The sequence below is a fragment of the Schistocerca serialis genome, chromosome 2 (assembly GCF_023864345.2).
Source record: "Schistocerca serialis cubense isolate TAMUIC-IGC-003099 chromosome 2, iqSchSeri2.2, whole genome shotgun sequence".
In the NCBI taxonomy this organism is placed as follows: domain Eukaryota; kingdom Metazoa; phylum Arthropoda; class Insecta; order Orthoptera; family Acrididae; genus Schistocerca; species Schistocerca serialis.
Genome location: NC_064639.1, coordinates 582,969,424 through 582,984,038, shown reverse-complemented (window position 1 = coordinate 582,984,038; position 14,615 = coordinate 582,969,424). Strand labels below are relative to the sequence as shown.

At 37.9% G+C, this 14,615-nt stretch overlaps 1 protein-coding gene across 1 annotated transcript in view; it reads left to right on the top strand.

Annotated features, from left to right (window-relative positions):
• LOC126456248 (serine-protein kinase ATM-like) overlaps positions 1–11,336 on the top strand; it is a 445,804-nt gene extending 434,468 nt beyond the window's left edge. Inside the window, exon 58 of the mRNA XM_050091998.1 lies at positions 10,908–11,336. Coding sequence (XP_049947955.1) covers positions 10,908–11,089 — 182 coding nt within the window. The 3' untranslated portion in view covers positions 11,090–11,336. The remainder of the gene's footprint in view (positions 1–10,907) is intronic.
• The last annotated feature ends 3,279 nt before the right edge of the window (positions 11,337–14,615 follow it).

Genomic DNA, 14,615 nt, shown 5'->3' with positions numbered 1-14,615 from the left:
CCGAGCGAGGTTGCGCAGTGGTTAGACACTGGACTCGCATTCGGGAGGACGACGGTTCAATCCCGCGTCCGGCCATCCTGATTTAGGTTTTCCGTGATTTCCCTAAATCACTCCAGGCAAATGCCGGGATGGTTCCTCTGAAAGGGCACGGCCGACTTCCTTCCCTAATCCGATGAGACCGATGACCACGCTGTCTGGTCTCCTTCCCCAAACAACCAACCAACCAACTCCCCCCCAAGAACCATGGACCTTGCCGTTGGTGGGGAGGCTTGCGTGCCTCAGCGATACAGATAGCCGTACCGTAGGTGCAACCACAACGGAGGGGTATCTGTTGAGAGGCCAGACAAACGTGTGGTTCCTGAAGAGGGGCAGCAGCCTTTCCAGTAGTTGCAGGGGCAACAGTCTGGATGATTGACTGATCTGGCCTTGTAACACTCACCAAAACAGCCTTGCTGTGCCGGTACTGCGAACGGCTGAAAGCAAGGGGAAGCTACGGCCGTAATTTTTCCTGAGGGCATGCAGCTTTACTGTATGATTAAATGATGATGGCGTCCTCTTGGGTAAAATATTCCAGAGGTAAAATAGTCCCTCATTCGGATCTCCGGGCGGGGACTACTCAAGAGGACGTCGTTATCAGGAGAAAGAAAACTGGCGTTCTACGGATCGGAGCGTGGAATGTCAGATCCCTTAATCGGACAGGTAGGTTAGAAAATTTAAAAAGGGAAATGGATAGGTTAAAGTTGGATATAGTAGGAATTAGTGAAGTTCGGTGGCAGGAGGAACAAGACTTTTGGTCAGGTGATTACAGGGTTATAAATACAAAATCAAATAGGGGTAATGCAGGAGTAGGTTTAATAATGAATAAAAAAAAATAGGAGTGCGGGTAAGCTACTACAAACAGCATAGTGAACGCATTATTGTGGCCAAGATAGACACGAAGCCCACGCCTACTACAGTAGTACAAGTTTATATGCCAACTAGCTCTGCAGATGATGAAGAAATTGAAGAAATGTATGATGAAATAAAAGAAATTATTCAGATAGTGAACGGAGGCGAAAATTTAATAGTCATGGGTGACTGGAATTCGGTAGTAGGAAAAGGGAGAGAAGGAAACATAGAAGATGAATATGGATTGGGGCTAAGAAATGAAAGAGGAAGCCGCCTGATAGAATTTTGCACAGAGCACAACTTAATCATAGCTAACACTTGGCTCAAGAATCATAAAAGAAGGTTGTATACATGGAAGAAGCCTGGAGATACTGACAGGTTTCAGATAGATTACATAATGGTAAGACAGAGATTTAGGAACCAGGTTTTAAATTGTAAGACATTTCCAGGGGCAGTTGTGGACCCTGACCACAATCTATCGGTTATGAACTGTAGATTAAAACTGAAGAAACTGCAAAAAGGTGGGAATTTAAGGAGATGGGATTTGGATAAACTGACTAAACCAGAGGTTGTACAGAGTTTCAGGGAGAGCATAAGGGAACAATTGACAGGAATGGGGGAAAGAAATACAGTAGAAGAAGAATGGGTAGCTCTGAGGGATGAAGTACTGAAGGCAGCAGACGATCAAGTAGATAAAAAGACGAGGGCTAATAGAATCCTTGGGTAACAGAAGAAATATTGAATTTAATTGATGAAAGGAGAAAATATAAAAATGCAGTAAATGAAGCAGGCAAAAAGGAATACAAACGTCTCAAAAACGAGATCGACAGGAAGTGCAAAATGGCTAAGCAGGAATGGCTGGAGGACAAATGTAAGGATGTAGAGGGTTATCTCACTAGAGGTAAGATAGATACTGCCTACAGGAAAATTAAAGAGACCTTTGGAGAAAAGAGAACCACTTGTATGAATATCAAGAACTCAGATGGAAACCCAGTTCTAAGCAAAGAAGGGAAAACAGAAAGGTGGAGGGAGTATATAGAGTGCCTATACAAGGGCAATGTACTTGAGGACAATATTATGGAAATGAAGAGGATGTAGGTGAAAATGAAATGGGAGATATGATACTGCGGGAAGAGTTTGACAGAGCACTGGTGTTTTGGCAGATGTTTGCAATCTTAGTTTTGCAGCTTGTAGCTAGTGTCAGATCACAGAAATCTTGCTCGTCATGTCTCACATATGATGCCCATTGTCAATGGGAAGTGTCAGTTAATGATTTTTAAAGTGGAATTTTACTTGCGTACTCAGTAGATTGGTCCTAAATTAGTCTAGTGCGTTACTTGCTTTTTTTCAATGTGTATTAACGGGATGGGAAAGGGGGGGGGGGGGGGCACTCCAGCAGTGACAGCACCACCCTGGCTTGCTGTTACTGCTACTGCCATGCAAAACCAATCATCTGTCACTGCTGACGTTCTGGTAACACGTGACAGGGTGCACAGATTTTCATAACACGAGCGAGCATGCAGCGCACTGTGTACAGATATAAAGAATAGCTGTCTTAATGTTAAAAAGGTAAACATGTAAGAGCAAAATCATAGTTGAATCTTAGTTTAACTAAACAACCATAAAATAAACTTAAATAATGTGCACTACAGCACTGTTTAATTTAAAAATAATGAAATAAAGTTCCATTATAAAACAATTCGGCCACGGACAGATGTTATCCCACAGTAATTACCCACTTGAAGCATTAAACAGTGCAATTTCATCAGAGCCCGACCAGCCAAATATTCAGTTGCTCATTATCTTGCAAACAACTGCATCATTGTGGGTTTGTGCCGCTAGCTTGTAGTGTGAGTCATTTTCTTGCACATATCATAATTTGTTTCTGACCTAGCTCAATGTTTATTTTATATTACTGTTGCTCATCTGAATGTATGACAACCCAATTTATCACCTTGTTAGCTGAAGCAATAATGAAGAAATAGATACGGTTTTGCCATTGCAAAACAAGACTGGAATGTTCCAAAACAATTGTAATTGTGTTTTTCACACTCAAGGGTTAATACATATCGATAAAACAAATAATGCACTAGTCCAATTTGGGACAGTTCTGTCAAATGGAAACATAAAATTATGATTTAAATATCAGTTTGCTTGTAATGGGAAACAAACTGATACTTGCTATCGACACTGGGCATCGTATGTGGAATGTATGAGCAGGATTTTTTTGGGATGATTCCAGCTACACATTGCAAACGCGAAATTGTTACATCTACTGACACAGCAGGGAAAGTACACTTGACAATCCACAGGAGAAACACCCAATATACTACACATTTTGCCCCTTGAAGATGAAATCGACTTAATCCACACTAACAAGAAACAGTACTGCACAGATGTGCCTGTATTCAATAGATTTCAGTAGATGGTATCTCTGAAACTTGATCTAGCAGATGATCTGAAGTCCTTGGAATTAAACAAATGCTCTGAAAAATTAGAGCAGGCATTCAATTTGCAGCAAGCAAGTTCCCAATCCGTAAATCTAACAAAAACAGCCAACTTTAAGTTACTACCATTCAGCTCATTGAGGATAAGTGACATAGATACAGCAGAATGCACAACTTTTAATTACGACCACTCAGAAAGAAATGAGAAAAGGTTTGAGGAAATTTAATAATAATCTGATCAAGCAGATGACTGAGATCTGGATCTGTTTGAAATGCAGAAATGCAACAGACAACAACAAATTTTATACAACTTTGAACATGGCTGATGTTTGCAGCAACCATATACACAAATTTGGAAAACATGTAAAAAGCTGCAGGGTGTATTCGACCCAGTACATCCAGGAAATCCGGGAAAAACCCGGGAATTTTTTAGAATTCCAGGAAGTTTTCATTGTTTTAGTTACCAGTTGAATTTTTGTGATTTTGACTGGTAAGAGCCAATACTCTAATGAAGGGTATTAATGTATCCCGCTTTTGCAGAATAGTACTGAAGCAACAAAACATGAACTAGAAAAAAAAAAAAAAAAGAAAAAAAAAACGAAAATAACACTTAAGTCGAAAAGGAAATGCGCCATTACAACAACAAAACACTGTGCTCATACAAGCATCTGGCAACCAAATTGTGTCAAAGGCTTTAGGAAGAATATGCAGTGCTTCCTAACAACAAATTGCCTCCGATGAGCGTGACGTGACAGTTGTTTACATTAGATTCATTTGAGCAGTTGCAGGCGGGCTCTTGCGCGTGCGCGCAGTTGAGTTGCATGCGATTAGTACCTTACCTTCTCCCGCTTCTGGCTACAGAAAATGTTCAAATGTGTGTGGAATTTTATGGGACTTACCTGCTAAGGTCATCAGTCCCTAAGCTTACACATTACTTAACCTAAATTATCCTAAGAACAAACACACACACCCACGCCCGAGGGAGGACTCGAACCTCCGCCGGGACCAGCCGCGCAGTCCATGACTGGAGCCCCTTAAGGGTATATGGAACGCCCTATGCATACAATGTTAAATTGAGCTAAAAGTTAGGAACATTTTCTCATTTGTTATTTGGACAATACGCTTGATTTTTTTCACAGAACGCAGAGATATGTTCTGCTTCTATGCTGAATTATTAATTTTGAAAAAATAATGTATAGTTTTTCAGATATTTTATTTTTTGTAAATGTTAAAAAAGTTATACATTTTAACAAGTATTTTAAAATTTACATCCACTAATACAAAATAATTCCACATATCTTTTAATTCAGATATATTAGAAGGTCTTAAGGAACAACTACAGAAAATTTCATCTTTCTACTATAAATAGGCCCTGAAAAAATGTACCTTATACACAAAAAAACTAAAGTTATGGGAAATTAGCTTCAAAGTTTTTACTTCAGTACAAGCCTGCTCCATAGCTTGTATCATCAGAATCATCCAACAGCTTCCTCTTGATGGCTCTGCTATGCTGTCTAGCCATCTTTGAATATACTTTTATGGCATTATCTGAAGACCTGAGCCATTCCTTGTCCAAACAAAGCATAGCTGCGGCCGTTCGTAGTCCTACACAGAGCCCCAACTTCTGCAGAACTTTGCACTTTGTTATATTGCCCTGATTGAATGATGAAAAAGCATCATAAACGCCAAAGTGAAGTGTGTTTATACCCACAAACACAGTTTTAGGTAGTTTATTCCATATCACATGGTTCACACACTCATTTGGATTTTGAGTCCGGCCATGAAGACATTTCTTTAGTAGACTAATATCTGCGAGGTCTCGGAATATTGGTTTTATTTCATCCATTATGGCAGATGGCAGGTGATGAGGGTGATTGTATTGTTTCTTAGTTACCTTGCCTCTGTTGTACTTGCACCAACTATCGTCTCCTTTTGGACATAGCCCATGTTTTCTCGTTGTTTGAAGCTGTATGAAAAAACAGAGTGCAGACTGCTCTTCTCATTAATTCTGCATCTGCTGTATTCTGTCTTATTGCTAGAACATAGCACTTCTGAATATGATCTATTGCAGCATCAGTCAGTCTATTTTTCCCATCTATAGTTTTTCCATCGCTCAATTTCTTGCCTTTCGTGCTAGCCTTGAGCCGTCGAAGTCTTGATCCCATCCTTTTCTGAATATGGCCAACACACTCCAGTTTGGAAATTTCCACATCGTTACCATAGGGTCTCAGTTCCTCAATTTCTTTGAAAGCCTTTGAGTCACCATCTTCAAGATAATTTATGTATCTAACGTTGTACCATTTTACTGAGCGTTGATAAATACTTCTTACACCAGCAACTTCCATACCACCACTTGACCCATAGTAATTTGCCATGCACTCCTCTTCATGTTTATTTTTCATTTTCTCCTTGCATCTGCAATGCTTGGAAAGTATTGCCACATAAACTACCTTACCAGTGTCCACACTTGTAGCTGTTACTGCACCATTCAGAGATGTGTGGCCTCTCTTCTGCGAGCTTCCATCAAAAGCTATGGACAAGTCTCTGCTATTATTATTTTCAACAACTGCTTCCTCAACAGCATCTTTCATGTTTTCCTGTGCCACATCTTCCACAGCAGAGCCTATTGCAATTATGTGTTTGTTAAATTTTGAAGGTGGAGGAGGGAGGTTCATCACATCACACAACATGGCACCTGCAGCCCTGCCCTTTCCTATACACCGTAATCCATAAACCAGTCTAATGTTTATATCGTATAGTTTACCTGTATCTGCAGTAACATGTGAGGAATTGAAGAAAGTAACACTGTGTTTGCAATAACTGCACATCAACTCTAATTCACAAGCAAGTCCTACTTGTAAGTTTGTTTTCAATGAAACACCACATTTTCCACATTGTTTGCAGCACATATTGTTCTCCAAAACGTCTGATAATAAAGAGACGTTAATTACCTCATATTTTGTAGTCCCAGCATTTAGTTTCTTGTATTCTTCTTCAATTCCAGCTAGTTTTCTTCTTGAAGCACTTAACGGTGTAGTGGCAGCAGCATCACTCAATGTATCACTACCAGTGTTGAGGTTAGTCGCTACTGGGACATCAGATACTGATGAAGATGAATCAGATGAATTTTTAGTACACTTTACGCTCTTGCGCCAATGTACACGCTTTCTAAATACCTTCAGACTAGGTCTTGGCATGTTGAAGGAAAGAAAACTCAATGACTTTTCCACATACGACATTCACAACAATGACATGGATGTACTCACAAAGGAAACAATACAAATGGTGCAGAATCTATTGTCAACTGTCTAGCAGTGCAGCCAACAGAAAAGCTAACTCTCTTGTGCTCAATTATATCTCTGGCAAGGCTGTCTATATCGGGTATATTTCGCGTCTCATATACAAGGTGCGGAACATCGTGTGTCGAAATTATTTTAAAAAATGATTTAAAATAGTTCTATTCACGTCATCCAAATATTTTATACATGGTATTAAACGGGAGTGCCTAAATTTTTCGAAATTGCATTTACCCAAAAATCGATTTTTTCATCGAAAAACTCATTCCGTATACCCTTAAACCACTCGGCTAATCCTGCGCGGCTGGCGACAGATGTGTTTCTTGGCGCCACTATCTAAATTGCTCCGGTTCGGAAATCGTAGATCCGAGGCTGATGCACAGAGCAGTCTGAGTTGTAGTTGGGAGGTGGGTAGTCTCCACGTGACCCGTGTTTACGTTTAGTGATTTTGCTGTTTCCTCTTCGGTTATTGCTCTCACATTAAGTGGAAACAAAAAGGATTTCTGTGGCCGGGAGCTACCAAATGAATTAAAATACTCGCAGCATTTCAAGTGCACGTTTTCCATCTTCTAGCTCGTATGACATTATGCCATAATAATGAACCAAACATGAGATAGTAGAGTACTGGTACTCAAGAAAATTTACATCCGAATCTGGACATAGCCTACGATTGTGCATTTTAAGCCGAATTACGCATTTTAGTATGGTTCACGAAATTTTGATGCTCTTGAAGTATCCTTTGATGGCTTGTTTCTTTTATGACATAATGCAAGATCTTTTAATGTTTTACACGTACGAACATGCAGGCTTCCTGCGTCATCGTAGCTGCGCAGGCACAGTGACGCCTGTTATCTGGCACACTCTGGCAACTGCTGAAACGAACCAATTTCTAGCAGGTCACGGGAAAATATTGCCAATGATGGTTTGAAAAGTGTTACTTTCAAAGTAAATTTCCTTTTACGCAAGATGAACTATGTGCGAGAATGTTCGATGAATTTCTTAGATCACAGAGCGTTTGACTCTCATTCAAAAATCAACTCTTAGAGGATGACCATCTAGAAGAATTTCGAGCCCAGAAGATCAGACATTTACGTCGTTATTAAAAATTTTACTGACACATTTGTGTGATGTTATTAAAGTGTAACACGCGCAAAAAGATCAGCATTATATGTGGAAGCTTAGCTTCTCTTGCAGCTTATTAATCTTCGAGGCGAGTATTATTTGTGAAAGCTTTGTTTTTCTTGTAGCAACACTATGTCTATTAATTTCCACCATTAACTGTCTTTTTTTGTGTGTTCGCACTACTTAAGAGTGATCTTGCTATTCGTTGACTACATCACCTGTCATATGCTGTCATCAGCGGATGAGATCACGTGACATGAGCTATGACTGGCTTACAAAAGCGCATCGCAATCTCGATTTCATTGCTTCGGAAAGTAACATGCAGTGTTTGGTGGAATTCGAATTTATACCTCCGTAATATGAAAAAATGCAGCGTACATGTTGCTGCACATCAAAGATCTTTCCAAAACGCGTTTTTTTTCCCCCCTGGGTTTCGTTTTCTAAAGTCCCGGAAAATTCTACGTCTGTGTAGAAAACAATAAACATTCTAACGATTGATAAGTTTTACAGTGCCGAAGAAAAGTATATTGTCAGTTAACACGGAAAAAGTGTATTTTTAACTGGGAGAAAGTGTATTTTCAACCGGGAAATCCGGGAAAAATCAGGGATTTTTTTTTTCCTTGTCCATGTATACACCCTGAATCTGCCAACCGGTTGCTTAGGTTTTCTATATACTTTGACCAGGTTTTGTCACCTCTAAGGGTGACTTCATCAGAAGATAAGGTAATTACATGAAGAACATATCGTCAAAGATGTACAGTGATTTAAGAGCTGAGTTGCTCAAGTCATACATTCAAATATAAAACATAATGTTCTTCAAAAAGTCAAACATTAAAACATAAGTAACACCAGTGTGGTGTGAGAGCTTCACAAATTTCACAAAACTGTCAAACCAGTTAGTAAAATTATAAATCTGAACACAGCTACCAGGGTGAAATTATATTAATATGATGTAGCATGTCCTAATATGCAGTGCTTTCACATACAAGTACATCTGTGGTATTACATATTAGGAATAAGCCATCTTGCACTAGAAACCTAACCACACAGTTGTGCTTATCAGTTTGAAGGACAGCTCATTATAGTAAATGAAAGAGTACTTTGTGAATTATATAATGATAAAATGTTGCAACAACTACTCAGTTTCAGATATTAAAGCTCTAAAAGCACATGTACTCAAAAAACTTTAAGTTCGACACCTTTAAAACTAAGGATTCTCAACAATTTATAGCTGCGTAACAGTCTTTCGTCACTGGTTTATGCTGTAGTTATTGAGAGAACTAAGTTCTGATACTTTCTTGCTAAGGTGACTACTTACTTGGTTTAGTCAGAATCCAGCTGTCTCACATTAACGAACTCTCCCATGGCAGGCACATAACCTCTAAATTTAAAGTCGTTTTCAGTAATGATAGTATCTTGACGTTAAATTTTAAAAAAAAAGTTAAATCAAAATCATTTTCTCAACTTAAATTCTATTATGCTCTAAGGCAAAGCATAGTGCCTTACCATCACCTGGTGTCTGTAGTTTCATACCTGTAGACTGCAGAAAATTACACAGAAATGAGCTACAATTTCCGCTGAAACCCATATTCTACATTTCTTACACTTGTCCTGTCATTGAATATTTGTGCAGTTTCATACCTACTTATCTATTTCGGGTCATCATACATATCCTATGAGATTTTAATAAATATTGTCTGAAAGGATTTAAACCCATACATTGAATAGTTGAACTTGTGTGTCCCAACACATTTGTAATTGTACTTAAAGACCAAAATTATTGAGTTTATTGTTAAACATTTATTCTCTCTTGCTCAATTTTATCATAAAGTTTTTTTTCTGTTGCATCTACTTTTCTGTTCTGTCTGCTGCTTCTGTGAATGCTCAAATCTTTCTCTTCAGCAATGTAATTTGGACCTGATTGTTTTTGACATTGAGAGTAAAAGTGAATATTAGTGTTCCTGAATAAAAGGGTAAAACAACTGCTGTTGAGCTTGGTGATTACATTTGAGTGTGTAATTGTTTAAAGAAATATATCATTATGTTTCATTTGTGTCAAAGAATTGATTAATTATTTGATTACTCTCATCTACATTTGAAATATGTGCTCATAAACAATAAAATTTTGATAGAAATCTGATTGATATAAAATAACTTACTCCTCAAAATAATAATTTTCTCTCTCTGCACTGACTTTGATGAATTCTATTGAAAGGTTTGTGGGTTATACGATTCACTTTTTGTTTGCTCCTACTACCACAGTTTTCTAAAGGAAAAGGTAATAAACATGAGTGCGGTACTCATTAAAACACAAGAAGAAACCACTGAAAGGGTGTTGGCATCTTCTACAATGGGGGATAAAGAAAAAATATTAGCCTGATGGTGGAATCAAATTCTGATTTAGTGTGCGATGACCAGGTGCTTTAACCATGATCTACTTGCACATTGATGCTAGCACTTCTTCCAGACCACATCTAGTGCTGCCAATCAAATCACTGAATATTTCACAATCGCTGATCACATCCCATACTTTCACGTATAGTGTTTAATTGGTATTAATTTCCAATGTTGTGCCTAGCACATCTCGCTGGTATGGTTAATATGTTCCACTCAAACCCAGCAGAGGCATTAATGAAACGAAAGTGCTGCCACAATTTGTGTCATACCTGTGCATGTCAATAATACTTGATGTGGAACTTAGTCATTTTTCATCTGAACCGTGTTTTGTCAATTGTACATCATTAAAAATGTACATGTAGTTGTAAAGCTTTCTTTCCTTGAGTTCTTGCTACCCAATATAGTTTTATCTAGAGCATTATGATTGCAGTTCAAATGTGTGGCAAACAGATTGTGGCACATTTTTCCACACACATAAACTCATGTGTTCACTGAATCTTCAACTTAGTGTTTTCAGCTGATTGTCAGCCAGTGCACTGTTTGCCTTTTAACATTGGTTTTTCCCCCAGTAAACTGTATATATATCTCTCTCTCTCTCTCTCTCTCTCTCTCTCTCTCTCTCTCTCTCTCTCTCTCTCTCTCGTGTGTGTGTGTGTGTGTGTGTGTGTGTGTGTGTGTGTGTGTGTGTGTGTGTGCGCGCGCACACACTTGTAATATGATGTTCATTACTACTAATGTATGTTGAAATTCATTACAGAAACTTCAAATGAGGTGAATAAAATGGCAGAGAGAGCTTTACTTCGGCTGAGACAAAAGCTGCATGGTACTGAAGAAGGGAGTGCTAGTAGTATTGCTGGTCAAGTGAACCATCTCATTCAGCAAGCTATAGATCCAGTGAACCTAAGTCGCCTGTATAATGGGTGGCAACCTTATCTGTGAGACTCTGCCTAAAATAATTGTATCATAATATAACTGGAGAACACTCTTTTTTCAAGTGTGTTTTGTTTTGTCAATAATATATTACTGCTAAAGATGAACCAATCATCATGAAAGCAGTGTTTAAATATGTATGTTATTGTGAAGAAATAAGAACTGTGATATCAAAAATTTGCCTGTTAATAGACAAGAGCAGTTTTACATCTGTGAAATACTCATAAGATAATAAATTCTTATTTTTTTATAAAAACTGTTTATCATTTAATATATGTGTAGAAAACCAATTTTAAAACTATCAAATGAAGTTGTGTAGCGTTGAGTTGCATTCTAATGGAAGGAACGTCTACATTACATCTGTACTCCGCAAGCTTGTGTATATCTTCTATTTATCCACACTACCAAGGATCCTAGACTGATGAACACTCAAGAATTGGTCTTTAAAAGTATATTTTAAGCCTCTTCTTTCATGGATGAATTATATTTCCTTAATATTCTTCAATTAATCTCTGCCATTTGTGTTTCTGTAACACCCGTAATCTACCCTGCTATTTGAAAGATGCCGGCAGTTCTTTCCACTGACCCTCCACAGTTCCTGTTCCTTTACCATCCTGTGGCCTGCTCATTGCTGTCAATGCCATCTCCTTCTACATTCACATCCCCACAATCCATAGCCTAGCTACTACTGAACCCTATCTTTTCCAACATATGACTGATTCCAAATCTACAACCTCCTTCCTGCCGCCATGATCAACTACACCCTCACTCACAATTATTTCTCCTTTGAAGGCATCATATACAGATAAATCTGTGGTACAGCAAAGGGTACCAACATGACACCATCCTATGCCAACCTACTCATGTACCATCTAGAGGATCCCCTCCTAAAATGGAATGGAAAACCTTAGAGCCCACAAACAGTGAACGAGTGTATGTTGGTTGTGTTTTTATGAATGTGTGTGTTTTTTATACTTCAGAAGAAGGGATTTGCCTAAAAGCTTAAGTGTTTAGTAGCTTTTCATTGTGCCTGTTGCCATTCAGTGCCTACTCTATGTGATGAGGAGCAGTATAGCCTTTCTATGTTTCTGTTATTCCATCCTGGACTTTCATTGTTTTATAAAGGGCAGTCTGATGAAAACAAGACAGATGAGACACAAGTAAGTAAACTGTTTATTATTTCAAAATTAATCACCATAACTATTAATAAATTTAGGCCACAGCGAGAAAACCCGATGAATGCCTTCATGGAAAAATGTTTGCAGTTGCCTGCGGAAACATGATTGTGCCCATATGTGCACCTCTTCATCCGAAGCATGTCTTTCCTCAGTGCTCCAAAAATATGGAAATCACGTGGGAAAGATTGCAACTTAATGGAATATGTGTAGGGACTTCCTAGCGAAACTCGTGGAGCATCCATGTGTTGTCAAGTTCATCTTGGGTGCACTGCAGAAGGTCCACTGGGAAGCCCTTACATATCCTCCATTAAGTGCTAATCTCTACCCATGTGATTTCCACATGGAAAGTCATTTGTGGCTGTTGATTTACTTTGGACTAAGAGATGCACATCTGGGTACAATCATGGTTCTGTAGGCAACTACAGACATTTTTCCATGAAGGCGTTGACCAACTTGTCTCACAGTGGGATAAATGTGTAAACAGATATGGTGGTTACTTTTGAAATACTAAACAGTTTACATTTTTTCCATCTGCCTCATATTCATTTGACTGCCCTTTATATTTTTCAGAAGATCATTAGCTATATTGATACTTCTGTTTAGATAAATAATTCCTAATAAGTATTATGCAAGAGACCTTCTATCTTCAGTGACCAGAGTATCACATTCCTGTAAACATGCCAAGCCTATGCAAGTGAACAATGAACCTTCTGTTTTAAATGCAGTCCTCACAAATGCAGTTTCTCCTGTGGGCATTGCACAAACAAACAAAAGGCTGTAATCTTACCCTCCCTCACATCATTTGTTGATTTTCGCTGACTTCATATTAAATGTCTTTTGATAAGATTCGAGAGGAGTAAGATTTACAATATCGTCTTTTCTCATAGTTGGCTCCAGTTCTTCATGTCTAGGGGCTGATTCTTGACTCTGAAATTTTTGACATTGTAGGTTCCAAATGACATGATAATGCTGAAGTAATCCTGCTCCATAATTTCTGTTTCTGTAATTTTTTTGTTGTATCACATTTTTCAATATCACATTGTCTTTACAATTTCCACTTCAAAATCAAAAATTACAGTGTTATTGCCAAAATTAGAAACACGTCTGATCACAACAGAAGCATGCCCACTACTACTACATTTTGTGGTACTAACACTATTCCAAAGAGTTTACAAACTTTCTTGACAAATTACTTTGTACTAATTTCTATTATTATTTTATAAATGAATCCAGGCGTAAACATAATAAATATTGTCCAGTTGTGCACAATTAATAATAGGAATTTTAAGTGTGTCAGATATTTTGTCATTTCAAATGTTTCTAAAAGAATAGTAATGTTAACTATACTTACAGAGTTAGTACATATCTATTGTAACAACAGAAATAAAGTAATTTCTTTTTATAAATATTAACCTGAAATATAATACAGCATGTACAAAATCTTATGAAATTCTTTTAGAAAAACAGCTGAGATAGTATTAACCTGTTTAAAAAGTGGAAAGTATTTTTGGTATAGATAACTTCTGTTGAAGAGAGGTAATGTTAGAGGAAGCTGTCTCTTTACAAGGTTCATCAATCACTTCCATAGGGTTGGTATGTTTACAGGAATATGACACTCTGGTCACTGAAGATAGCAGGTCCCTTGCATAATACTTATTATGAATTATTTATGTACCTGAGTTTAGTAATGGGGAATTAGTGTAGTCAACAAGCTACATAAGCAACTCCAAACAGAGCAGGAAGCTGAAGAAATTTTACCATCTTTAATAGGCATAAGTAATTAAAGTTGTGCCAAACTTTAAAGCCTTACTGCAAAAAGGGCGGGGTAGCAAGAACAGAATGTCTTTTCTCTGTTGTTGATATAATTTCATTTTATCTCCACATTTCAAATGAAATGTGAAGGGGAACATACTAAAAAATTATTCTAGATTGAATATGGAGGAACAATGTTTTCTAAAATTTATGTTGTAGCATATATTCGCAGAATATCCGGGTTGATCAGCAGAAATAGTGAAGAGTACGGTAGAACACATCACCTATCAGCAATGACACTTTCGACAGGGAAACTATTCATCAGCACTACATAATCGTTATGATGACTATGCCGGCATGCAATCACCAATATTTTAACCATCAAAGTATAGGTGTCCAAAGACAGTATGGTAGGTTTTGGTAGAAACACATTCCTGCGTGTTACAAACTTGAAAATACCACATTACAGTGGGAAAATAGAAGTTTACAGCAGGTACATAGTTATAACTACAAAATGCACACACAAGCTTGTTGTCTTGAAATATTCACTGGTTCTATTGACTCACAACTAAACTGTCGCCTTCCAACCTACATAGATCTTGATC